The sequence below is a fragment of the Prionailurus viverrinus genome, chromosome B3 (assembly GCF_022837055.1).
Source record: "Prionailurus viverrinus isolate Anna chromosome B3, UM_Priviv_1.0, whole genome shotgun sequence".
NCBI lineage: Eukaryota > Metazoa > Chordata > Mammalia > Carnivora > Felidae > Prionailurus > Prionailurus viverrinus.
In genome coordinates, this window is record NC_062566.1 from 67,593,686 (window position 1) to 67,621,511 (window position 27,826).

General features: G+C 40.9%; 1 protein-coding gene across 1 annotated transcript in view; it reads left to right on the forward strand.

Moving 5' to 3' along the window:
- Positions 1-27,826, forward strand: part of RPGRIP1 (RPGR interacting protein 1) — an 83,490-nt gene that overhangs the window by 16,603 nt on the left and 39,061 nt on the right. Inside the window, exons 2-17 of the mRNA XM_047861552.1 lie at positions 3,022-3,154; positions 5,609-5,874; positions 7,145-7,244; positions 7,758-7,889; positions 10,284-10,389; positions 13,610-13,633; positions 15,810-15,956; positions 16,431-16,504; positions 18,835-18,980; positions 21,066-21,226; positions 21,682-21,825; positions 22,290-22,440; positions 24,465-24,917; positions 25,079-25,230; positions 25,708-26,050; positions 27,565-27,749. Coding sequence (XP_047717508.1) covers positions 3,022-3,154; positions 5,609-5,874; positions 7,145-7,244; positions 7,758-7,889; positions 10,284-10,389; positions 13,610-13,633; positions 15,810-15,956; positions 16,431-16,504; positions 18,835-18,980; positions 21,066-21,226; positions 21,682-21,825; positions 22,290-22,440; positions 24,465-24,917; positions 25,079-25,230; positions 25,708-26,050; positions 27,565-27,749 — 2,717 coding nt within the window. The remainder of the gene's footprint in view (positions 1-3,021; positions 3,155-5,608; positions 5,875-7,144; positions 7,245-7,757; positions 7,890-10,283; positions 10,390-13,609; positions 13,634-15,809; positions 15,957-16,430; positions 16,505-18,834; positions 18,981-21,065; positions 21,227-21,681; positions 21,826-22,289; positions 22,441-24,464; positions 24,918-25,078; positions 25,231-25,707; positions 26,051-27,564; positions 27,750-27,826) is intronic.

Here is a 27,826-nt window from a genome sequence, read left to right on the forward strand (position 1 = left end):
CGAACATTGGTCTTGAACTCACACCCTGAGATCAAGAAGTGCTCCCATGAAGATATTTTATTTTTTTTAATTTAAAAAAAATGTTATTTATTTATTTTTATTTTAAAATTTTTTAACGTTTATTTATTTTTTATTTTTATTTATTTATTTAATAAATTATGTTTTTTTTTTTTTTTTTTTTTTTTTTTTAAATTTTTTTTTTTTTTCAACATTTATTTATTTTTGGGACAGAGAGAGACAGAGCATGAACGGGGGAGGGTCAGAGAGAGAGGGAGACACAGAATCGGAAACAGGCTCCAGGCTCCGAGCCATCAGCCCAGAGCCTGACGCGGGGCTCGAACTCACGGACCATGAGATCGTGACCTGAGCTGAAGTCGGACGCTTAACTGACTGAGCCACCCAGGCACCCCAAAAAATGTTTTTATTTATTTTTGAGACAGAGACAGAGCATGAGCAGGGGAGGAGCAGAGAGAGAGGGAGACACAGAATCCAAAGCAGGCTCCAGGCTCCAAGCTGTCAGCACAGAGCCTGATGCGGGGCTCAAACTCACAGACTGTGATAACATGACCTGAGCAGAAGTCAGACACTTAACTGACTGAACCACCCAGGTGCCCCCCATGAAGATATTTTAAAAGGACACCAGAACCAGCTGGAAGGGCTCACACTGGCTGAATCTGGGACAGTTTGAGTGTGAAGATGAATAATGATAGGGATGCCTGGGTGGCTCAGTCAGTTAAGCCTCCAACTCTTGATTTTGGCTCAGGTCATGATCTCATAGTCATGAGATCAAGCTCCGCACTGGGCTCCACACGCTGGGCATAAAGCCTCCTTGGGATTCTCTCTCTCTCTCTTTCTGTGTCCCTCCCCTGCTTGTATGCTCTCTCTCTAAAAAGAAATAAAAATTAGAGGCGCCTGGGTGGCTCAGTTGGTTGACCATCCTACTTCAGTTCAGGTCATGATCTCATGGTTCGTGAATTCAAGCCCCGTGTCGGGCTCTGTGATGACAGCTCAGACCCTGGAGCCTGCTTCAGATTCTGTGTCTCCCTCTTTCTCTGCCCCTCTCCTGCTCATGCTCTGTCTCTCTCAAAAATAAATAAACATTAAAAATAATTTTTAATAAAAAATAATAATTTGGGGGGAAAAGTGTATGGTATCAATGGATTATAACCCATTGACTAAAATAGGAATCCATGAAAGTGTATAAATATGTTATAATTGTATAACATGAGATTGTATAACATGTATAATCCATGAGGTTATATAAATATGTATATAAATATGTTAAGTAATAAATAAATTTATTGAAGGGAGATCTTTCCCTTATAGTACAATTCCAACTAATAAATGTAGGAGTAATGGAATGAGAATTATTCTATGGCTATGTCCTTGTTTTTAGGAAATATACAATAATATGTTTAAAAGTAATGGGACAGACGCGTCTGGGTGGCTCAGTTGATTAAGCGTCCCACTCTTGGTTTTGGCTCAGGTCATGATCTTACAATTTAGTAGTTAAAGGCTTGCATTGGGCTCTGTACTAACAGCATGGAGCCTGCTTGGGATTCTGTCTTCCCCCTCTCTCTGCCCCTCCCCTGCTCGCACTGTCTCTGTCTCTGTCAAAAATAAATAAACTTAAAAAAAAAAAGTAATGGACGTGATGTGTACAACTTACTTTCAAGTGGTTCCAAGAAATAATAAAGATATATGTAATATTATATATTGTGAGATATGCATATTTGGAGAACAATTTGGCAGATTTTTAAAAAGTTAAATATATACCTATCTTATGACCCAGCTATTTCATTCCTACATATTTGCCCAAGAGAAATTAAAAAATGTCTATATAAAGACTTATAGATATATTTTCATAGCTGCTCTATTTGTAATAGCCAAAACCTGGAAATAATTCAAATGTCCACCAAATGGATAAATTATGGTGTATCTGTACAGCACCATGGATGAATCTCAAAATAATTATACTGAGTGAAAAAGGTCAAAACAGCCCCCCAAAAACTAAAAAATAAAATGGGTTCATAATGGATGATTTGATCTATATCAAATTCTAAAGAATTGAATCTATAGTGACATAAAACATATCAGTGGTTTCCTGGGAACTAAAGTAGAATTGGGGTTAGGATGGAGTAGAGAGGAATGGGTCACAAAGGGGCCGAGGAAACTTGGCTATCATGGATATGTTTGTTATCTTAACTGTGAAGGCTTCACAGTTCTAACACATGTCAAAATTGACCAAATTTTACACTTTAAATATATTCAGCATATTACATGCTAACTATATTTTAATAAACCTGTTTTTTAAAAAACTTATCTTTTCCAAAGGATAGACCAGAGAGGGGGTAGTGGTGGCTGAGGTGGTTCTGAGACTGAAGTTCTGAGCGCTCTCTTTTAGGGAAGGAGCTATATTTTGAGTGCTGGAGTTTTAGGTTCTTTCCCATGCAATCAAGAGCTGAGTCTGGGCCAGTGAACATTAACACACTGAAAAGTGTGCTCTAGTTTCCTCTGCTTAGAACAAGCAGATGCTGTATTTCAAGGAGGCAACTTTCGGAATGGTTTCTCCAGACCACAAAAACAAATTAGATGACTCTTTGGTAATCAAGAAAGGTTTCTATCCATTTCCTTAGTAAGGGTTTGAAGATGGTTGTGGGCACAGTCTTTGTCTATGTCCAAATTATCTAGTAAGTAGAAAAAATAGAAGAGTAAATTAAAAAAAATTTAAGTAGACTAACAGCCCAATTTGATGTTTTTATAAAGAGAATGTACTTTCTAGACAGGAGATTGAGTCATACCTTGTGCTGAAACAATACAGAATGATATTCCATATCCAGGAATGCTATGGAATGATAAAGAGGTCCATTAGCACACATTTCATATACTTCCTGAATTTCCTTTCAAACACACGACTCAGATAGATTGAAGCCCTCTAGGCAAAATGTGATGAGAGACCTGATGGATTAAAAAAAATTACATGTAAAAATAATCTCTCTTTACCCTTTTCTGGGACTTTAGGTAAGAATATAAAAACTCAACCACCCCTGAGCAGAATGAGCCGGGAAGAATTGGAGGACAGCTTGTTTCGTCTTCGTGAAGAGCACATGTTGGTGAAGGAGCTTTATTGGAAGCAACAGGATGAGATCAAAAGGTACCTTGTGTTCTCCTTAAGCTGGGGAACAAAGGGGAACAGGGGCAAGTCAGAGAAGGAGGTTTTTATTTGCAAAACAAAACCAAAAATCATATTGATCATTTCCTGTATCAGGCATGTTAGAAGTGCCTTATGTATATTAACTAACTTATTATAAATGCAATTAACTTATTTAATACTATGAGGGAGGAGGTACTATTAAGAGGAAAAGAAAACATAAAAAGGTTAAGTAACTTGCCTAAAGTCACAACTAGTGAGTAACTGTGCTAAAAAGCCCTTAACTCCGAAATATACCATGTACAGTAACCTTAAGTTATTGGCTTTCAAAAGGGCATCTCTTGGGATGAGACTTGGAGAGGAATCTGAGATGGAGTGTGGATAGATTAACAGATGGGAAGAATAGAAGTTCTGAAAGTTCAGAGTTTATCTCTAGGACATATTTTAAAGATATTGGTGTCAATGCCTTCCAGCCAAAGACTAGCAGGAACACACCTATAGTTGAGCAAGTTGGGTTTATTATTCACTGCAGCTAGAGAAATGCACACCATAGATGATGCAGTCATTTCAGTAAGAATGTGTTAGAAAAAAAATCTATTACAGGATTTGAGCTTCAGTTGGGTGATTTGTGGGAGGGTCCAAGGGTAACAGGAGTTTGCTCCAGATGTGATACCGTTAGAAAGCAGGGACAACTCCGCATTTGGATATCTCAGTTAATCATTATCTGCAGGGAAGGTAGACTAGAGTGAAGCTAAAGCTGCAATTGGTTAGAATAGCACTCACTTATTAACCAGGAAAGGAGAATGTTTGGTATTTTGTGTGCAGCACAGTGACTTTGTGTTTGTGTTTAGATGAAATTATACAGTGGCCTTGTTCAGTATCACTCTATCATGGTCTCAGTGGCCTTGTCTGCTGTTGGTGTTGTGTGCGATTGTGTCCAACAGGATAATAACATGACCTAGCTGTGAACAACAGGCCAGCTTCACACAACACCAGTAACTAGTTAGGTTAGACCTACTCCCCAATGTCAAGAGCATCTTTTTGCTTTCTCACTGGTAATCCCCAGGAGTGGTTCAAAGCTTCATGTAGAATCTACAGGATACAGGCTTCCATTGTATGCCAACACTCTTCAGAGTGAGAGATTCTTTTATATTGCAGAGAACTTGAGAATCTGGTGAAAGCAGAAGGTTGCATAGGCCAAAAAAATATTGCTTCTTGGTTGATAACCAAAAAGTACTTGAGATTATAGATATTAAGTGGCTAAAAATTAGATTCCATCACCCTTGGCTTTGGGCAATTTACCTGGCTGTTTCATGACTTGATTTCTTTATCTGGATATGATATGTAATAATAATAATAATAGCTAACTTCTACAGTGCTCTCAATGCACAGCACTGTTCATTTTCTTTAAAAAATTTTTTTTAATGTTTTATTTATTTTTGAGATAGAGACAGTGTGAGTGGGGTAGGGGCAGAGAGAGAGGGAGACAGAATCTGAAACAGGCTGGGCTCAAACTTACAAAGGGTAAGATCATGACCTGAATTGAAACCAAGAGTCAGACACTTAACTGACTGAGCCACCCAGGCACCCCTGCACAGCACTGTTCTAAACACTTTACAATATTTATTTAATTCACTTCTCCTAACAATCTAATGAGGCAGGTGCTATTTTTATCTTTATTCATAGATGAGGAAACTGATCACAAAAGGTTAATGACGTGCCCAAAGCCACATAGTATGTCAGAACTGGCAGGCAGGGGGACCACAGAATTGGATGATAAGGGTTGAAAGCATGATTTTAGGTCAAGATGACAGATAGTGGGGGGCACCTGACTGACTCAGTCTGTGGAGCATGAGACTCTTGATCTTGGGATTGTGAGTTCGAGCCCCGCGTTGGGTGTAGAGATTAATATAAAAAAAAAGATGACAAACAGTGATTGACTGTCCACCATAGGTAAGTCTCAATATATACTAGGGGCTATAGGGGTGTATACTAGAGGCTGTAGGAGAGTAATCCTTAAAGTTGGGTACATATACGGGGGTGTGCAGACAAGTGGGATGGGAGAAGTAAATATTAAAATTTATGCTTATATTTAATTACCAATTCTTTAAAAATTAGTATTTTTGTTTATGTTGTAACATAATCATAATTTATTAGGACAGAAGCCAATGTATATTATTTAAAAATAAATATATAAATAAATACATTGACGACCCCCCCCCCACTTTTTTATTGCAATAGAATGGACAAAGATGGATACCACAACCTCCCTGTCCTCAAAAACTTACAGTGTATTGGGGATAGAAAATTAATTTTTTAAAGTATCGATAATGGACCACAGTAGATAAATTTATATCAGAGATCAATCAGTTCATGATGATTTGCCACCAAATGAACTGTAGAAATAACTCACAGAATTGGAAAGGCCCCTTCCACCGGCTCTACTTTTGCCCTTAGGATGAGGACAGCGTTGCGTCGGCTGATGGCTTCTGGCCGGGACCTGAGGGCAGAGGTGGTGGAAGCCCAACAGCCTGCACCGCGGCGGCGGAAGGCGGGGTGGCGACAGCCCCCCACTAAGCACCAGCGCCCCCTGCTGCATGGGTTGCAGCTGCAGTTCCAGCGCGTCGGCCCCCCAGCTCCCCGCCGCAGCCAGCCTCGGGTCCACGCGGGACACAGACAGCTCCGCACGGCCGGTGCGCCGGTTCCCGAGAAACCCAAGAGGGGTAAGGTTCAGGACCAAGTTTCCAACAGGGCTGAAATACTGGGAAGGACTGATTTGGCAGCCACATTTTCCTCCTTACTGCTTTATTCCACCTGCCCTTTTCCCCAGTAGTTTCTACCTTCCTAAAATCTTTTTTCTCCTGGTGAGATGTCAGGTTCACAATTCTCAGTTCACCATGAAGTACCGGAGAGGAGAGAAGCAGACAAGGGAAACAGGAATTCTGCTGACCAAGTTATGCAGGGGGCCTAGAAAGTAGATTAGAATTATCCTTGATGAAGAGTGATTTTAGGACAGGTCCCTCTACGGGAACTATGGGACCCTGGACTAATGCTATGCATCTAAAACTGGGATTATTAGCTTTTTTTGGAAAGTGGACGCCTGTGAGCCCATGATCAAACCGAGGCCTCCTCCCAAGAAAAATACACATATACATAATCAAAACTTTGCAGGGGCACCTGGGAATTCTGAAGTCCAAGCTTAGAAATCAGGCTGTAAGTGAGAAGTTGGGATTTCTTTTCTTCCTGTATTCCAAATGGCTAAGAGTCTATGGCTGCTAGGAAATCCAACATTGAATTAAATAAAAATTTTTTTGTGTAAATTTCCTTCACCTAGCCTCCTCATCCCTGATTTAGGTCCATAGGAATTTGTTGTCTTTAGTTATGTCTAAGTTTAAGTTCAGTTTGACTTCAGCATTATTGAGTATGAGTTACATACCCAGCATCAGAGGTAAAGATGCATTAGAGTTTTAGACACATAGTCCCTTTCTTCTTCGCAGCTTTCTTCTTCCCATTTATACTCACTTACTTGACAGTCTGTAGTCCCGCTCATTTATTAAGTCTGTATTTGCATATCTATGCAAGAGTAAAGACTGAGAGGGATGCCTGTGGTAGCTCAGGCAGTTAAGCAATTCTTGATTTCGGCTCAGGTCACAATCTCATGGTTTGGTGAGTTCAACCCCCAAGTTGGACTCTGTGCTGACAAGCATGGAACCTGCTTAGTAGTCTCTCTCTCTCTCTCTCTCTCTCTCTCTCTCTCTCTGTGTCTGTCTCCCTCCCTCCCAGCTCTCTCTCTCTTTCTCTCTCAAAAATGAATAAATTAAAAAAAAAAAAGAATTGAGGAAAAAGAAAAAAGAGTAAAGACTGAGACCCCCTCCCCTGAGATCAGCGGTTATTATAAGGACTTCCCCCCAGGTCTCAAAGCTCCCTACTTTTAGCCCTTAGTGTTCTGGAGAAATCTATTGCAGAGTCTGCATCTTCTGTCTAAACTTGCAGAGCCCAGTGACAGGCTGAGCTACACAGCCCCTCCTACATTCAAGGAACACGTGACAAATGAAAAGATCAGAAGTGAAATATCCAGTGAATCCAGTGAACTGTAAGTTCTTACTCCTTTATCCTGCAGTGTTACTCCTTCAGCTTTAATTGGAAATACATTATTTAGGGAACAAGTGAATGTTGGCATTTTGAAATCTTTCCAGCATAATCAGAGAAGCTGAAAGTCAACTCTAGGTCAAATTCCAACTTCATTGCTTAAAAGATGGGAAATCAGCATCTGTCTGTCTTTGAAAAAAAGGCAAATAAAGGCCTTTTCCTTAATTGAAGGTATTCTGTCTCCTTCCCTTTATATTTTTCTCCCTTAGGTCATAATTAATTTATACTTCTGTTTGACACTTGAAAGCTATATTTTGTAAGATTAACCATCACACATACCAAAATTACTAACTCCTCTATCTTCTTTTCATACATGTGAGAACTCAGTTCTAAATGCCTAGAACAGCAATTTCTATGTCTTCTTTTTGTGTTTAATGTTCCTAATTCTAGCAGTATAATTTCTTTCAGCAAAGTCATAATTATGACTAAACTCATTGGTCTGTGCATGCCTTAACAGTGCTCATATTGTGACCAGCAATACGATGCTGTTGGAAGAACCACCCAAGTCTCCTGAGAAAATGTGGTCCAAAGATGAAGATTTTGAACAGAGAAGGTCTTTGGGGTGTGCACAGAAGGCCACAGAGCTTCGGTAAGAGCGCAACATTCCATGCCTCAAGCCATATGAACTGGAAAAGTAAGAGATTCTTACTGGTATCTTTCCTCTGTCTCAGAGGAAAGAAGAATGCCTGGGGTTAAATTCAGTCTGAGAAATAGACCTGGATTCCTGTGTGGGTTAAGAAATGGATTAACCTAAAGAGAATGTTTATGTAAATTAGAAGATTTGCTGCTTCACTTCACAGAAGGAAAACTGTTTCATCCTCATCACAGATAGGAGTTCTCAGCTCTCACTGTGCATCAGTCTTTGGAGAACTTTATTTGATTTGATTTATTTATTTTTGAGAGTGAGAGGGGGAGAGAGAGTGAGAGAGGGAGGCAGGGAGAGAGAATGATTCGGGGAGGGGCAGAGAGAGAAGGAGAGAGAGAGAATCCCAAGCAGGCTTGGCACTGTCAGTCTAGAGCCTGATGTGGGGCTCGAATTCACGAACTGTGAGATCATGACTTGAGCTGAAATCAAGAGTCGGTTGCCTAACTGACTGAACAACCCAGGTGCCCCTGGAGAACTTTTTTTTAAAAGTAGACTTTATTTTTTTAGATTTATGAGTTTTAGATTTATAGCAAAATTGAGCAGAAAGTACAGAGATTTCCCATATATCCCTCATTTCCCGCTCCCACAGCCTCCCACACTATCAGTCTCCCATACCAGAGTGGTATTTTTGTGACCATGGATGAACCCGCACTGATATATCATTATCAACCAGAGTCCATAGTTTACCTTAGGGTTCACTCTGGGTGTTGCACATTCTATGGGTTTGGACAAATGTATAATGACATGTATCTACCAGTACAGTATTATACAGAATAGATTCACTGCCCTAAACATCCTCTGTGCTCTCTGCCTGTGCATCCCTCCCTTCCCCCTCACCCCCGGCACCGTTGATCTTTCCACTGTTTTTCTGACTTTGTCTTTGGCCAGAATGTCATATAGTTGGAATCATACACTATGTAGTCTTTTCAGATTGGCTTCTTTCACTTAGCAGTATGCATTTAGGTCTCCTGCATGTCTTTTCATGGCTTGATAGCTCATTTCTTTTAGCACTGAATAATGTTCCATTGTCTGGATGTACCACAGTTTATTTATCCATTCACCTACTGAAGGACATCTTGGTTGCTTCCAAATTTGGGCAATTATGAATGAAATTGCTATAAACATCCATGTTCAAACATAGTTTTCAACTGGAGATGTTTTAAAACCACAGAAGTCGGAGGGTGGTGTCTGGGGGGGGGGGTTCTGAGTTGGTTAAGCATCCCACTTTAGCTCAGGTCATGATCTCACGGCTTGTAAGCTCGAGCCCTACATCAGGCTCTGTGCTGTCAGTGCAGAGCACACTTGGGATCCTTTGTTTCCCCCTCTCTCTCCCCCACTCACTCTCTCAAAAATAAAAATCTAAAAAACAAATAAATAAAACCATGGAAGCCTGAAGAGGAGGTGAGTGAGGGATAGGCTAAAGAGGCGAGGGTGTTAAGGATGGTACTTGTTGTGAAGAACACTGGATGTTGTATGTAAGTGATGAATCACTGAATTCTACACCGGAAACCAATATTACACTGCATGTTAACTAACTGGAATTTGAATAAAAATTTGGAGGAAAAAAAAAGAAATGTTCTAATCAAAAAAAGACAATATTGATTAAGAAAACAAAAAAATAATATATGAGATAATACAATATGGAACATACCACATAAAAATAAATAGGTAAATAAGTTATATAAAAGAAAAAACGTGTGTATCTTATAATTTATTTCATGTAAACAGATTCTGAAAATTAAAAAATAGATAAAAACCTACAGAAGTCTGGGCCCTATACCAGAGATTCCCTTTCAATTATGTGGGAGTGGAGTTCATGCAGTATAATTATAAAGATTTCTCCAGATGATTCTAATAAGCAGTTGGGACTGGGAATCCCTGAGATAGAGTCTAAGGAGCCCAAATCCTCCTCAATACCTTTCAAATAATAAAGAAAATATGATCTCCTAGGTTCAGAAATAATAATCTTCCCTTGTGTTTTCCATATCCATACCTTTCCAGTTTCTCAAAGGAAACAAGACTCAGATTCAGTTGGACTTTGCAAAGTTTATGGGAAGCTATAAGCACCATAATTTTCAAAATAGCTATTATGTTTTCTCAGAACACAGAGTTTTAAGGTTGGTAGTCTCTCTCTCAAATCTCAGCTGGTGTGAAAGGGAAATGGGAGAAAAGAGGTTATTTATTGGGGTATACATTTGCTTCCTACTTCTGCTATGTTGTGGGCAAGATAAAAAGGCAAGAGGAAGAGGAAGATGTTCTTGGTGCAGTGTTGGGGGAAAGGTGTTTAACTCTGTCCATTCACAGAGAGAATGTTTCAGCACTGTCTTCTTTGTCCAGTGCTTCCATTAAGGAGAATATAGAGCTGATTCGTCTTAAGAAGCTTCTACATGAAAGGAATACCTCGTTGGTAGCAACAAAAGCACAATTAACAGAAGTTGAAGAGGTGAGCTTCCAGGGCAAGTTAGCGTGGGATGGTCTGTGGTACCTTAAATCATAGAATCCTGGGATCGTTGGCTGTTTGAGAAGCCCCGGGTCCAATCAGGCATCCAGGTCCAACTGAAACTGTCTGTCGCCAGGTTGGGGGGAAAAGAGCCAGTTAGAATTATTTTCTCCATTATGCACATGGAAGACCACAACTGAGAGAAATTAAATTACTCATCTCAAAACTTATAGGGGATATTCAAATCCACACCTTGCAATTCAGAGTCTATTCTCTTTCCAATATTCACATTATCTCTCTATTAGGGAGAAAGCTCAAGCCCTGCCTTCTAAGGTAGAATTAAGTGGGGTTAACTTGTGCTCAGGGTTAAGTTCCCAGCCAGTGGCCACAATGATAATGTAATTAAGTTGGGAAGCCAAGAGCAGTCACAGGGGAAGGGAAGGAGACTACTCTTTACTAACCACTCTGTATGTGCTAGACTCAGTCCCAGAGTTTAAGCCTGAGAACAACCCTCAATGTAAGAACATTTAATGGATGGGGGAACTGAGCCTCAAAAAAGTTAAGTAACTTGCTCAAGTCATAAAAATAGTAAGGGGCAGAGCAGACTTTGAGTCTGGGTTTATCTGACACCAAGGCTCATGGTCTTTTCTCATTACCACACAATAGAAACTCATATCTGAATGGTGGAAATAGGGCATCAAGGGTCTAAGTGATAGATTAGCACCATTCTTTTATTGGATAAATATTTATTGAGTGCCAGGAACTGTGCAAAGCATTTGACACAAAGATTACAATGTAAGACAGCTCATGCCTTCAAGGAACTTACCAGAGAGAGAGAGAACAAGATGTAAACAAGTACAGCTATCTGCATACAGGGAATTGGGGACACAACAGAAAGTAGTCAGATCTACCAGAGAATGGGGTATGGGATCCAAAAAAGATTCATAACAGAGTATATTATTGAGCCAAATATTGGGATACTGAAAGATTAGCAGGTGCTAGTGAGTATGCAAGAGAGGGGAGGGTTTTCTAGAGGAGGAGAGGTGTAGGCCAAGGCATGGAGGTGAGAAACATCAGGGTCCAAATCATGGAGGCCTTATCAGGATTTTAGACTTAATCCCATTGACAGTGGAGAGCTGCAGAAAGGCTTTAAATAAGTTGATAACATGATCAATTTTCCCCAAAGAGATCACCTTGCTTTTGTTTTTAATGTTTGAACTTTTTTTGAAATACATTTTAATAAAGAAATAATACCTTAAAAACTATTATAAAGCAATAATTCTTAATTCTGGGTAGTAGAATTACAGGTGACTGATAATGTTCTAGTATTTTTCTGAAATTTTCCACTTATCAAAAATTACAAAACTACAAGGAAGGATCATCTAGCAGTGGAGTGAATGATATAGGTTGGCTGGTATAAGTAAAGTGATCAGGTATGAAATGAGTTCAGTGGTACAAAGGAGATAGGATGAGGGTTCCCACCAAGACAGTGAGAGAGGCCCACGGAGAGAGGCCTACGGAGAATTGGCAACTTGCAGGAAATAGAAGAATGATAACATCACCAAAAGGGAGTGGTTGGGGGAAAAGGGGAAATAAAGATGACCCCTGGGTATCTAGTGTGGGCAAGAAGATGGTGGTGGTGTCATTCATCTAGGTTGGGTTCAGTTAGCGCTGCCCTGGGTACTTCTGTTCTGATGGGGACAAAGGAATCTTTACAAGGTCAACCCCCAAACCTGTATTTTGGAGAGACCTATACATCTGCTTGTAGTCTTTTGATTTGGTTAATTTTGGTAGCACCTACAGAACATGGAAATATGAGATGGACGATAATTTAAAATTGTATGGGTAAATAGCAGTATTTGTAGGATTACATTTTTTTTCTATAACTCCATCTATTCCTCCATCACATTGAAGGAAAAAAGGAAGAAAGCCATTCTAAATACTTACCCATGTTAGTGGGAGGGGTGGAGATGGCCTAAAATGGTGAGTAATCTCCCACACTTTTTTAAAATGTAGGTTTTACAATTTGTTTTTCTCTAGCAGTTTACCTTTCTAGTCATCCTTTCTTATACATGTAGTAAAAAAAAAATTGCATTCTCTTAATCCCTTAGCAGCAAAATATGGTGGTCAGTAGCTCAGACTCTGGAGTTAGACAAGATGATGTAAAGTTCTGCTTCGGCCTCTTGATAGCTATATGACTCTGAGCAAGTGACTTAGCTTCGGAGCTTTGGGTTTCTCATTTTTAAGGTTTAGGTAATAATGTCTACCTCTCAGATACGCTGTGAGAATTAAATGAGATACAATATATGTGAAACAATTGTAATGATCATAAGATAATAGATCATGAAACACATAGTAACTGCTCAACCAACAATAGCTGTTGTAGTTAGTTTGGTTATTGTTTTTTCTGTTTCTGAAACTGGGAAGAGAGATTTCTGAAATATGCTGAGTAAGAGCACCTACTTTGAAAATAAATGTTTTTCTCAGATAATCTACCAAATGCAATACAATTGTGAATAAATGACCCTTCCTTAAAGAAATTGTATCATCTGTTATATTCACAGACTTCCTGGCAAGCTAAGGCAGGGGAAAAGTAGCAGCAATTAGTTTAAAAAAAAAGTACACAAACTGACTTGATTTGTGAGAATTTTTTTTTAATTTTTTTTTTTCAACATTTATTTATTTTGGGGACAGAGAGAGACAGAGCATGAACGGGGGAGGGGCAGAGAGAGAGGGAGACACAGAATCGGAAACAGGCTCCAGGCTCCGAGCCATCAGCCCAGAGCCTGACGCGGGGCTCGAACTCCCGGACCGCGAGATCGTGACCTGGCTGAAGTCGGACGCTTAACCGACTGCGCCACCCCGGCGCCCCAGATTTGTGAGAATTTTTAAATATCTCTTAGGGGCACCTGGGTGGCTCAGTCAGTTGAGCATCCGACTTCGGCTCAGGTCATGATCTCATGGTTTGTGGATTCAGGCCCTGCATCAGGCTCTGTGCTGACATCTCAAAGCCTGGAGCCTGCTTCAGATTCTGCATCTCCCTCTCTCTCTCTGTCTCTCTGCCACTCACTCTCTGTCTCCTCTCTCTCAAAAAAAATAAAACATTAAAAAAATTCTCATATCTCTTAAACTAACCACTTAAACGTTTGTAGTACAGAGATAAATATGGAAACAAACATCAAGCTGATATGTGAGTAGAATAATATGTATTTCTTTCTTTCAGGCATATGAAGCTCTGCTCCAGAAGGTACTAAATAGATTCTTTGAATCTCTGTTTCTTAGTAGTAAAAGTAATAAAACCCAAAGAAATTTGTATTAATCTTCAAGTAATATGACACCAGAATTTAGCCAAGTAAATTAAAGTTATTATGACATATAACTTCTTTTTTTTAATGTTTATTTATTTGGGTAGGGGGGGCAGAGAGAGAATCTCACACAGACTCTGAACTGTCAGCACAGAGCCCTATGTGGGACTTGAACTCACAAACTGTGAGATCATGACCTGAGCCGAAATCAAGAGTCAGACGCTTAATTGACTGAGCCACCCAGGCACCCCTATGACATATCATTTATATTAAGACAAATGTACTATTACTATTGTCAGAAGATATTTATTGTGCCATTTTCATAAAACTGAAATACAAGATCTGAAATATTTAGAATAGTATTTTTCAGCCTATTGCTAAAGAGAATTATATAGCATCTGTTCAGAAATTCCTAAGTATTCCTCTAGCATGTATAAGGTGATGAAATATAGCAAACTTGTTGCATATCTTCTCTGAGTTCTTAAATGTTCAACCCCATTCATTCCTGTGAAAGGAGTAGAGATCAAGCTGGGTGAATGTCCATGATTAAGCGTAACTAAGACAGGGGTGCCTGGTGGCTCAGTCAGTTAAGCGTCCAACTCTTTTTTTTTTTAATTTTTTTAACGTTTATTAATTTTTGACAGAGAGAGAGAGAGAGAGAGAGACAGAACATGAGTGGGGGAGGGGCAGAGAGAGGGAGACACAGAATCTGAAGCAGGCTCTAGGCTCTGAGCTGTCAGCACAGAGCCCGACGCAGGGCTCAAACTCACGGACCGTGAGATCGAGCCCGACGCAGGGCTGGAACTCACGGACCGTGAGATCATGACCTGAGCTGAAGTTGGGCGCTCAACCGACTGAGCCACCTAGGCACCCCAAAAGTGTCCAACTCTTGATTTAGGCTCAGATCCAAATCCAAAATCCCAAAGCCTCCTTGGGACTCTGTCTCCCTCTTCCTCTGCTCCTTTCCCGCTTGCTATCTCTCCCTCAAAATAAATGAAAATAAACTTAAAAAGATACAGGTTCTCTAGTATTAAAAAAAGAGAGAGAGAGAGAGTTACTAAGGCAGAGTTCCCAGCACGAACACCCACAGCTGTTCGTTACCAGAAATGTCCACCAGAAAAATGCACGCTTAACTTCTAGAGTTAACATTGCTTGCTAGGTGCAAAGGGAAGAGTATATCACCATAAGAAGCATTCAAATAAATTGGAAATTGATATTCAAAGCCTGATAGGAACTTTTAAAGAAACATCTCTCCTAAGCTAAAATGGAATCATGTACCCAGAGGAAAAGAACACATTCTCTTCATTTTCTTATCCCTTAAGGTGTAAAGTTAGGTTATTGATTTGTGCTTTTTACAGTTGTAAATTTCCCTCTGAGCACTGCTTCATGAATCTCATAAGTTGGGTATGTTGTACTTTCCCCCCGCTTATCTCAATGCATTTTCTAATGTCAGTACTTTATTTAATTTCTACATTTTGGTGAATTTTCCAGTTTTCCTTCTGTTGTTGAGATCTAGCTTAAATGTATTATTATTGGAGAATATACATTGTATAAATTCAGTCTTTAAAACATTTATTTTGGGGTATGTGGGTTGTTTAGTTGGTTGGGCGTCTGGCTCTTGATTTTGACTCAGGTCATGATTTCACAGTTGGTGAGATTGAGCCCCACATTGGACTCTGTGCTGACAGCACAGAGCCTACTTGGGATTCTCTCTCTCCCCATCTCTGTGCCCCTCCCCTGCTCACACACTCTCTCTTTCAAAATAAATAAATAAACATTAAAAAAAAAAGAAGCATTCAAATAGCTTAGAAAGTAAACGCAGCTGTGAAAGGTGGCACTTCACTTAGAACCAGGGTATAATTTGAACCTTGGGAAAATTAATGCTCCAATTAAGAATTATAGGTTCCTGGAGTGGAAAATCTTCACTAACAGGGAAATGATACTTCCTGAGAAATACTAGGGTGAAAAAAAGGTCAATTTACAGTGCAAAGGGACCATGCTATTAACCAAAATCATTCTTCTTGACATCCACTGGGGAATGCTAGGGTTGCTGGTATCTCGAGACCATTTCTGCTGAGTGATATGACCATTCCCAAAGCAACTTTCCTGTTTCCCCAGAATCAGGGAATCCTGAGTGCAGCCCATGATGCCCTTCTCAAGCAAGTGAATGAGCTCAGGGCAGAACTGAAGGAGGAAAGCAAGAAGGCTGTGAGTCTGAAGAGCCAACTGGAAGATGTGTCCATCCTGCAGATAACACTGAAGGAGGTGAATAACAATAGTAATTGAAAGATAGCATCAATTGTAAGTTACATTTCAATTTCAGAGATGTTAAAAGTGCTTCTTAGCAACAATATGGCTGTTTATTTTTTTCAGATGAGTAAGATGAGGCTCCAAGCGATTAAATAATTTGCTCAAGATTACACTATTAGGGGGGAAACTTGGATTTATACTTGTGTCCTCTGAAGTTTTTGCTGAATTATAATGTTCCACTATTTCCTTAACAGTAGAAATCCAGACACTGTGAAAATCTGCTTCAGAGAATCCTCATTATTTCCAATAAAAGTTTTCATCACACTTTAAATTGGTTTGAGTCTTTCTAGTTGAATGGCTCCTCATAGACATGTGAGATGAACATAGAAAACCTCCTATCCAAGCCTCACTCTGCCACAGAAGAGGAAAGACCTGTGCAAGGAAATCGATGTTTGGATTTTATCTCAGGCACTTTTCTGTCATTCTTAGTTTCAGGAGAGAGTTGAAGATTTGGAAAAAGAACGAAAATTGCTGAATGACAATTATGACAAACTCTTAGAAAAGTAAGTACCAAGTTTGGATCCCAGAGCACTGTTTGCTATAAAAGACAGTTATAGAAAAGGGTCCTCACATTCTAAAAACACTACCCAGTGTTGGTAAGGATATGGGGAAGCTTACACTCAATACTCTTAGTGAGAATATAAATCAGCACAGTCTTTTTGGAAGGGAATTTGATGCTATCTATCAAACTGTTAAACATGCATATACATGTATTTGCAAAGATGATGTATAATAAGAATTTTAATTACTGCATTGTTGGTAATAGAAAAGAAAAGTGGAAACATTCAAATTTCCTTTGATAGGGATTGGTTAAATAAATCATGTTGCATCCCCAGAATAAAATACTATGAAGCTGTTAAAAATGAAGTAGATCTATATGCCTAAAACATATTGTTAAAAGTCAAGTTGCGAAAGACTATGTTAACTCTGACTTAATTTATTGTGTGTGAGTGTGTGTGTGTGTGTGTGTGTGTGTGTGTGTGTGTGTGTGAATCTGCAATCCTCTAATGAGATGAAAGGATTAGAGTAGGGCAAAGAGGAACCTTCACTTTTAATCTGTATACTTCGGTATCATCTTGATTTTCCACAACAAGCATATATTCATTTATTAATTTTGAAATTTAAAATACCTGGAAGTTAAAAAAAAAGTTAAATGTGCCTTCTGACTCACTGTAAGGCAGCCGAAGGTAGATTGGGGAGGTAGTATGGGAGCATCCTGGGAACATCTGATGCTCTTCAACTCAGTGAACCAAAGTAGTGAAACAAATGGCAAACATTACTACTGACCTCTTCCCTTCATCACTCAGAACATTATCTTCTTGGATCATCATGTAACCTATGGATAGGAAGGGCCAAGAATTCTTTTTTTTTTTAACGTTTTATTTATTTTTGAGACAGAGAGAGACAGAGCATGAACGGGGGAGGGGCAGAGAGAGAGGGAGACACAGAATCGGAAGCAGGCTCCAGGCTCTGAGCCATCAGCCCAGAGCCTGACGCGGGGCTCGAACTCACGGACCGCAAGATCGTGACCTGGCTGAAGTCGGACGCTTAACCGACTGCACCACCCAGGCGCCCCAGGGCCAAGAACTCTTAATACGAGCCTAAGCGAGTTGTTTTTAGACCACTTTTATTGCAATGATAAATAGAAAAAACACATATTCAAAAATAATAGCTTGGGGGAGCCTCAGTTATGCATCTGACTGACTCTTGGTTTCAGCTCAGGTCATGATCTTGCAGTTTGCGCGTTGAAACCCCACATCGGGCTCCATGCTGACAGTGCAGAGTCTGCTTAAGATTCTCTTTCCTTCTCTGTCTCTGGCGCTCCTCCACACATGCACACAACTCTCTTTCAAAATAGATAAACTTAAAAAAATAAAGGAAGAAGTAATAGCTTGATTATCAATATCTCTTCAATCAAAGACTGACCATGTGTGTTTTACACTCAGAATGGGTCTGCCCTGGCAGCTAGATACAGGGGTGTGCAGGGTACAGTCATTGGGAAGTTTAATTCCTGCCCTTCAGTATAGTAATTTATAATCTAGTTCAAAGACCAGTATTTTCTAGACCAGCCATTGGTGAAGATAGAGGAATGGAGTAAGGAAAAGAGGAGACTCTGGTCCTCATTTTTAAAAAAAGTTTATTTAATGGGGGCACCTGGGTGGCGCAGTCGGTTGAGCGTCCGACTTCAGCCAGGTCACGATCTCGCGGTCCGGGAGTTTGAGCCCCGCGTCAGGCTCTGGGCTGATGGCTCAGAGCCTGGAGCCTGTTTCCGATTCTGTGTCTCCCTCTCTCTCTGCCCCTCCCCCATTCACGCTCTGTCTCTCTCTGTCTCACAAATAAATAAAAACATTAAAAAAAAATTAAAAAAAAAAAGTTTATTTAAGTAATCTCTGCACTCAATGTGGGGTTCAGACTCACAACCCTGCAACCAAGAGTCCCATGCTCTTCCAGCTGAGCCAGCCACGCGCTCCTGTTCCTCATTTTTAATTGAGCAGGCCTGAGAATGTCTTAGTACACAGTTTTGCACCTAAAGAAAGCCATCATGCTGGAGAAGTTCCTTGGGAAATAGATGTGACTTGGGTTCTTTGCTCGGTGGGGTATCCAAGACCTAAACAGAAGTGATACTAAGGAGCTCCTCAGTAGGGCCCCAAAAGTTCCAAGGCAGTTGGTAAATGACAGTTACAGAGAAACCAGGGACAGAAAAAACATGTAGGGGAATGAATGATGTGCTAGGCCCAGGAGATGCTGAAACTGTGCATTAAAGACGTCACATCACACACCTTTGAATATTTATCTGACAACTCTCCCCTCGCTTCTTGCTTCCCATTTTCAGCATGCTGGACAGCAGTAATCAGCCTCACTGGAGCAACGAGCTTGTGGGAGAACAGCTACAGCAGAAAGTCTCTCAGTTGCAGGATCAGCTGGATGCTGAGCTGGAGGAGAAGAGAAGAGTCTTACTTCAGCTGTCCAGAGAGAAAGGTAGGTCAGCCTGTGAAGACCTTTCTCAAATGAGGCATCCTCTATGTCTGGTGTGGGAGAAGGGAGCTTGGGCCAGCATTTCTAGTATCCTCTCTCCCAATCGTAATTTTGTGTGGGTCAGGAATAACTAGAATACGAACACTGGCACTCAGATCAGAGTCACAATCAAGAAAGCATGACATTTGCCTCACATGCATATATTTTCAGTTGTAATGCGTTTTCATTTGGGAGGATGAAAACTCTTAAAATTTTTTTTAATCTTTATTTATTTTTGAGAGAGAGAGAGAGACAGAGTGCAAGTGGGGGAAGAACAGAAAGAGAGGGAGATGTAGAATCCAAAGCAGGCTCCAGGCTCCAAGCTGTCAGCACAGAGCTCGACACGGGGCTCGAACCCACAAACCGCAAGATCATGACCTGAGCTGAAGTCAGATGCTTAGCCGACTGAGCCACCCAGGTGCCCCGAAAACTCTTAAATTTATCACGTTTTTTTTTATTTATTTATTTTTTATTTATTTAAAAAAAATTTTTTTTTCAACGTTTATTTATTTTTGGGACAGAGAGAGACAGAGCATGAACGGGGGAGGGGCAGAGAGAGAGGGAGACACAGAATCGGAAACAGGCTCCAGGCTCTGAGCCATCAGCCCAGAGCCCGACGCGGGGCTCGAACTCAAGGACCGTGAGATCGTGACCTGGCTGAAGTCGGACGCTTAACCGACTGCGCCACCCAGGCACCCCAAATTTATCACGTTTTTAAACATTCACTTTATTGAAAGTATTGAAAATGAATTTCTCTGCCTTTTATTCTTATCAGTCATTTTAGAGGTGATTGGGAGCCTTGTTTTTATTTTGTTTAGTACCTAATAGCTCAAATTGAGAAGCAAATTACTGCTTTTGGTTACCACTGCCATTTCCCCCTGTCTTAACTCGGAGGTCATGGTAGATAATTACTGGGAAGATTTTTAAATACTGTCAAAGAGACCTTTGTCTCACTTCTTTTTGCTAGGCTGGACCTTGACATTTAGTATCAAATTTATATTTCATCAGATTCTAGTACATTCACATAAGAGAGTGAAGGAAAAAAAATACGACATCAAGAAAGATAGAGACAGGAATCATAAAAAGATAAAGCTCAGTTCATGCTAAGGACCTTGTAGTTTGTACAAAGTACAAATAAAATCTTATAAAGGCTTTGGGGTAATCTAATAATCTTCCCCCTCTAATGCATGATAATGAAATGATCACACTAAACACAGATCACTTCCCTTCCCTAAAACACCCACATCCACCCACCCAAACAAACACACACAGAAATGCCCAAATGCCCATTCTCCCTCCCTCCACATCAGAGTGGGGGTAGAAGTGGAGGTGGGTGCCACAGGGAGCCCATAGCAGAGAAGTCAGAATGGAGTTGAGGAGGAGTTGGAGAGATACTGGTTTGGCTGGTGCTATCAAAAAGTTTGCACTGGAGGGGTGCCTGGCAGGCTCAGTGGGTAGAGCATGTGACTCTTTTTTTTCTTCCTTTTAAGTTTATTTATTTATTTTTAGAGGAGCAGAGAGAGAGAGAGGGAGAGAGAGAATCCCAAGCAGCCACTGCACCATCAACATGGAGCCTAATGCAGGGCTCCAACTCAGGAGGTGTGAGATCATGACCTGAGCCAAAATCAAGAGTCAGACACTTAACTGACTGAGCCACCCAGGCGCCCCAGCATGCAACTCTTAATCTTATGGTTGTGAGTTCAAGCCCCACATTGGGTGTGGAGCTTACTTAAAAAAAAAAAAAGTTTGCTCTCTCTTAAGACAGTCAAGTGGCTCTGTTTGCTGCTGCTGTTGCTGCTGCTGGTGGTCGCTACAGTTCTGCAGGTGTTTTTTTGTTTTGTTTTTAGAGTCCCGGGTGTCAGCTCAGTTTACTGGGTCAATAAGCCAGAACCCTTTTGTAGAAATAAGAGAGAGTTGCTCCTCTAAGGGTAAATTTATAAAATGAATTAAACATTAGTGGGAAAATTTAATTAGAGCTTGGTCCAACTTTAACCATGATTACCGATAACCACCAGGTTTCACCTTTCCGGCTGATTTTTTCTCCCCCAGAGCAAAACAAGAATCTGTGTCTTAAAGTCACCCATCTGCTTCAGAAGCATAAGCAGGACGAAGAGATCCTCCAAAGTCAAGACCTAATTTCCCAGTCTCCTGACAGGCAGTCTGAACCAGCCACTCACCCAGCTCTATTGCAAGAGACCACTCAGGTAGAGGTAAGAGATGTTTAATCAAGCAAGTTCCCTGGACAGATGGATGGCTGACATACATCCCTAGAAGAGATCAGAAAAGTAGCTGAAAAATAGTGTCCTGATTGAGGATAGTATTGAGAAGGATGTGAGAAGGCTGAGAGCACAGATAGCTTCATGAGCTCTGCACATTTTCTCCACCCTTTACAGTTTATAACATCTAGAATGCTTTTTCCGATGAGGACTTGAAATGATCTGCTGAAGAGCAAACAGCCATCAGAGGTTGTGTAACTTATTGCTGCTACCGAGCATGTGGAAGTAGAGGAGAAAGCCCATTTGAAGTGACATAAGTCTTCTTTTACTTTTGGGAGTAGATTCCGCTGCTGGTATTTTGCTATTACCAACAACTGCTTTAATGAGAATCATTATTTCTGTGCCCATCATATTTATACTCCCTTTTACCAATGCTTTTCTCCTGATAGCCATGTGAACCAGAAAACCAAGAAGAAAAGAAACTGTCCCAGCTGTTGAGTGAATTGCAAGTGTCGCACGCAGAGACCACACTGGAACTAGAAAAGACCAGAGACATGCTTATTCTCCAGCGCAAAATCAACGTGTGTTATCAGGTGCAAGAAAAGGTGGTACAGGAAGGGGCTAGATAAATGGGCACGTGAGGATCACACTGGGCATGAAGCAGGGCCCAAGTTTCCAGAGCTGTTGCAAGGGAATATGCTGCTCTGTGCAACACAGAGTGTGCTGTCCTTTGATGTACTTGAGGGCTCACACCAGCGCCATGGCACCTTGGCAATAGAAACCGGTGAAGGGGCCAGCTAATGAAAATGGCAGGTATGAAGCTTCTGGGGTGAAATTTTCCCAGCATCATGAAGCTATTATCCTATGGCACTGTTAGCACAACTGGTCCTAAAGGGGTCTGTGATGAACCCAAGACTTTTTCTTGTGGTTCAGTCTGCCCCGTGTAGGAGATAGTGGAGTCTCCTTTACCCAGCAAGTGCCACCTTTTTATCTGGGCTCTTTGGTGCTGGGTCACTGAGATAGAAAAGTTCAGACGTTTTTTGTTTCTTTGTTTCAGGAGGAACTGGAGGCAATGATGACAAAAGCCGATAATGAAAATAAAGATCATGAGGAAAAGCTGGAGAGGTTGAATCAACTGCTAGACCTCAAGAACGATCGTATCAATCAGCTGGAAGGTATTTTGAGAAGCCATGGCCTTCCAGTATCCGGCAAGTCTTAGTCCTTTGTTCTTGTCTTGGACCTGTCACATAGCTAATGCCTGTGCTCCCTCTGTGCACCTGCCTGGAAGGCTGCCTCTTGTGTCTTGGAATGTAGTGCATGCCACCTCTCCTGTTCTTTATCCCATCATCTTTGGTGTTTTAATACATGGTTAGCAGCTTCTTTTCCTCCATCATGTCAGTGCCTTCCTCTGATTTCTCTGAAGAGTTTCAGTGGGGCCCAGCAATTGCTGAATCTGTTTTGAGAATTAAGAGCACATCACTGTTGGCCCTCACGGTGGCATAACACACTTCCTCTCTCAAGAGTGTTTCCACAACCCAGGCCTATCCATAGCTTTATCACTCATCTTGCATCATCCTTTTCTGTGATTTCTCTCCAAAAGTCTGTAAATTCTTTGTTGCAGTTTGAGGATGTCGACATGACAGGGCAGCTGGCTGGACACTTGGGCAAATTTCATAGTGTGATACTTCCTATATTTAGTACAGTCACTGCTCACCAGGAGCTGGCTTCAGCCTCACATATCAAGAATATTGGCTTTGTTATTATACTCCATTTTGAGAGACCTGATTCACACTAACCAAATTCACCAAAGACTGATATTTAAACCAGATTGTTCACTTATTATTTTATGACAGAGTCTATTTCATTGCTGCCATGAGAATATTTGGAACTACTGTTCAGGGAAGTCCTCTCTGTGAAAATCAGTAAGCACGTTACTTAATGAGCACGGAACTAGAGTAAAGGGAGGTGGGTCATGCTGGGGCATGATTTATCCAGGCCAGGTGAGTCTGTTAAAAAGTCACTGCCATATAACAAAGGAAATCCTCCCCTTGGGTTGAAATCCTCATGTCTTTCAGATTCAGGATCTTTCTCCTGGGACAGTTCAGGATAAATACTCTTATCTACTTCTAAAGATTCATTTGCTTTAACTTACAGTTTTTTCATTACTGATAAGATCAAAGAGTTTTTCATATGTTTAGCAGTTATTCGTATTGTTTCTTCTGAGAATTCCTTTTTTCTGTCCTTTACCTGTTTCTTAATAGTATTTTATTCATTTGTAGAATTTCTTTATATGCTAAAATTATTAACCCTGGGTCATGTAATACAAAACTTTAAATATATTTTATTTTAGTTGTGTTAATCTTATCAATTAAGAAGCTATTAGTCTAATTTTTGTATTCCATTTATTTTGGGCAGGAAGACATTTTGATGTGTTCAAAATATTTTTATTCTACTACTTTAACTCTTAATATAGGACTTTCACCATTGATACCCTGTGACGATTCAAATACTCTCCAGTTTGAAGCAGATTGTGTATCAAATTTTCTGATTGGTTGGACATAGGAGGTAATGCACAGAATTGGTAGACTGTCTTACATATCTTTTGATCCCGTTGACAGTAGTTCAACCTCTTTCCAGTAAGTTTCCTCTGCAACTTTTTACTGCATTACTCTTTGACTTTAAGTGGATTTTTTTTTTTTGCCTTCTTATTATGAAAACAAACTTTTAACAGAATGAAAATTCCTGTGACTGATCTGGCTGGAGAATGGGAATGCTTTCTTGGTGGAACCCAATGTAATGTAATAGACACTATGACTATAATTCGGTATTCTCTTGATGGCCCGTATCCCAAATTTTTGGAAATACTCACATTTTGTGTTTCAAGTACTTCTCTGTTGGAATTACCAATTAACTCAGAGGACCTTTCTGTAAGATAAAACAATGATATCTGCAGATGAAATTGTGCCTCCAGTGTTTTCCTGAGCTTAGGATTTACTCTCCAGTCATTCGTTCTGTACCTTATCTCCAAAGCAGGCCTTGGGTTATTTAGCCATCAGAATTCAAAGCTCCTATTTGTCATTCTATTTCTTTTCCTTTTGAATCACATGGTGTCTTGAAATAATCACAACTTGGAATTTCATCATGGTGTTTATTCTCCTTCCATCCAACTTATTTTACCCTGAGGAGGAGCTCTCTATGCTTTAATGGATAGGCAGTTTTCTTTTCCCTCTAGAACAGCTCAAAGATGTGGCTTATGGCACCCGACAGTTGTCATTATGTCTGCAAACACTGCCAGCCCATGGAGATGATGATGAAGCAGACATTTCTCTGCTGCATCAGAGTGAGAATCTTTTTGAACTGCACATCCACCAAGCCTTTCTGAAGTCTGCTGCCCTGGATCAGGCTGGAGACACTCAACCTACCACTTTCTGTACTTATTCCTTCTATGATTTTGAAACCCACTGTACCCCACTAGCTGTGGGGCCACAGCCCCTCTATGACTTCACCTCCCAGTATGTGGTAGAAACAGATTCCCTTTTTTTGAACTACCTTCATGGGGCTTCAGTCCGGCTTGATCTACACCAGGCTGTAGCCAGTGAGCACCACACGCTTGCAGCTGGATGGATTTACTTTGAGAGGGTGCTGGAGACTGTGGAGAGGGTCCATGGCTGTACCATACTTACTGGTAAGTGCTGTTGGCTTCCCACAGCTCCCAGGACTAATGCAGAGTTCCCCAAAGCCTATAGTTGGTCTTTTGGTCATTTCCCATTTTCTTCCTCTGCCTTGTTCTTAATCCTCACCACACCATCTGTGTCTTCCATGCGTTTCATACTTTCTGCTACCCAGGAGCTGGTGGAGAAGACTTCGGGGTGCTAGAATACTGGATGAGGCTGCGCTTCCCCATAGGATCCAGCCTACAGGCATGCAATAAGCGAAAGAAGGCTCAGGCCTACCTGTCAGCCAATGTGCTTGGTGCCTTGGAGGCCCAGGAAGATAAGGTGAGAAAAAAGGATGTGCCCATGTATCTCAGAGGAGCCTCAGCCAAGCAGTTCAGGAGAACAGCTCAGTCTTCCGCTCTCAATAAGTATTTGTTGAATGTGAATGAAGGAGAAAAACTGTGATGCCACAACTAATCCAGAACTCTTGTGGCTGTGATGCCACAACTCTTCCCTTGGTCAAGCTTGGGTTTGAAATGAAATCATACCCTCAGAGCTAGCTGCCTCTCCCTGCTGTGAACAAAATAGCTTCTCTGTTCCTTTCTCTAAGATAAGGGTTGAGTGCCAGCACCTCTCTCAAATAACTATCTTCCAGAGCCACTTTACAGGCAGGCGAATGTCATTAGGTTTCTCTGGGACCCAGTCAGGATTCTACAGCAGTTTAGGTCATAGCTCTTCCTCATCAAGGGTGCTGGGGTTCACCCACAACAACTCTCTCAGGCCACCCTTTTCCTTCATCCAAGACCAACATCTTTCCAGTCCAGATTGGAGACCTGGAAGCATCAGAATGAGCTGCGGGTGGAAATCATCAGATGCTATGGCCTCCGGAGTCGGCGGCTGGGAACCCAGCCCAGTCCATACATCATGTACCGCTTCTTCACCTTCTCTGACCACGACACTGCCATCATTCCAGCCAGTAACAATCCACACTTTAGAGACCAGGCTCGATTCCCAGTGCTTGTGACCTCTGACCTGGATAAATATCTGAGGCGGGAGGCCCTGTCTGTCTACGTTTTTGATGATGAAGATGCAGAGCCTGGCTCGTACCTTGGCCAAGTCCAAGTGCCCTTGCTTCCTCTCGCACAAAACAAATCCATTAAAGGTGGGAGTTCAAGTCTATCGCATCTTTATGCTCTCTGCCCAGTGTTGTCTTCCTGTCCTACTTTTCTTTGATTACTTGCTTGGAACAGTCTCTCTTTAAAAACCTGCTGAGGTGCGCCTGGGTGGCTCAGTCCAGTGAGAGACTACACTTCGGCTCAGGTCATGATCTCGTGGTTTGTGAGTTCAAGCCCTGCGTCGGGCTCTGTGCTGACAGCTCAGAGCCTGGAGCCTGCTTCAGATTCTGTGTCTCCCTCTCTCTCTGCCCCTCCCCCACTCATGCTCTGTCCCTCTCTGTCTCAGAAATAAATAAATAAATAAAATAAAAAATCAAAAAAAATAAAAATAAAAAATAAAAAAATAAAAAAAAACCTGCTGAGAGGATTTTAGAGTATTGTCAAGAGCAACAGAGCAGAAGACTCAGATCCCCACTAATCCTATAGAAACATTGCTTCTTCTGCTTCTTTTTAGCAACAAAAGCAAGATTCTTAAGTGGGTAGACCCACCAACCTAAAGTCCATGCGTCCGTCTCTAACAAATCTTTTCTGATTCGATCGTGCTTCTCAGGATTTATGTTTACTTAAGGCCTGTTGTCTCTCAGCACATGAGAGTGGATATCAGATTATAAACTGTGTCCTTAATACTCTCTCATAATTCCCTTGCTTCTTTTAAACACAAGTTAGACTTTCATGCCATGCCATAGAAAAGGTAAATTTCTTGGATCTCTTTCCCCCCAGTACAGAACTGAGGCGAACTTAGGAAAGGTCACCTCTCTGGTTGCAGTACTGGGGGGAGGATGAGGCAGAGATGTCTGTGCTCCTATTGTGAAGTAGGGATGGGTATAGCTAGTACCAGCTATGTTTAACAAGCTTCTGGATATTCTAGAAAATGTGTGAGTCCTCCCTCCTTCCAGTACTACAAGAGCTGAAAGAAAGAAAGAAAGAAAGAAAGAAAGAAAGAAAGAAACGAAAAGCTGATACTTTTGCTTATAATTTATCTTTTGCCAAAGGAAGAGGCAATATGAGCCATCTGTTAAAGTAATCAGTGTTACAAATCAGAAGCCTGGCATTTGGAAATAGCGATTTTGCTGAAGTTTTCTTGGCTTTTGTTACTTTAGAAATAGGGACCACTTGAGTGTAGATAATGGTTTCTTTGGTATGCTTAAGGCCTGGCAAGCATTTGGTAATAGTAATAATGTAGTCATGTTTATTGGCTAGGTGACTGAGGACAAGCAAGCTATACCTTTCCATACGTCTTTTGACTATCCCTTCCTGAAACCTGGAGACTCCCATCTTCCCCTACAAATATTCTAAGTGAATATTAGAAGTAAACATTCTAAGAGAATATGAATATTCACTGCTATTTTATGTTACTTCTGAGTGTATTATCACCATGGATGTTAATTCATGACAAGCAAATTATGGTAAAATTCAAAATGGGGAATGGATAAGGTGCTGATAAATACTCACTTGTCTACTTCATATGATCAGATCTTATTAATGTCTGTGTGTGTCTCAGGTGATTTTAACCTCACAGACCCTGCGGGGAACCCCAATGGATTTGTTGAGATGCAATTGGACTGGAAATCTTTCTACCTACCCCCAGAGAGCTTCCTGAAACCAGAAACTCAGCCTGAGGAGAATACCACGAAGGACAGTTTAGAGATCTCATCTGAAGAGGAAAAAGCTTCCTTTCTCCCCCAGGTAGCAGATCTCCACCAATCCTGTGAAACATATTTGAAGAAGATGGTATTAAAATCGTAGTAAAAGAAATGCCTTCC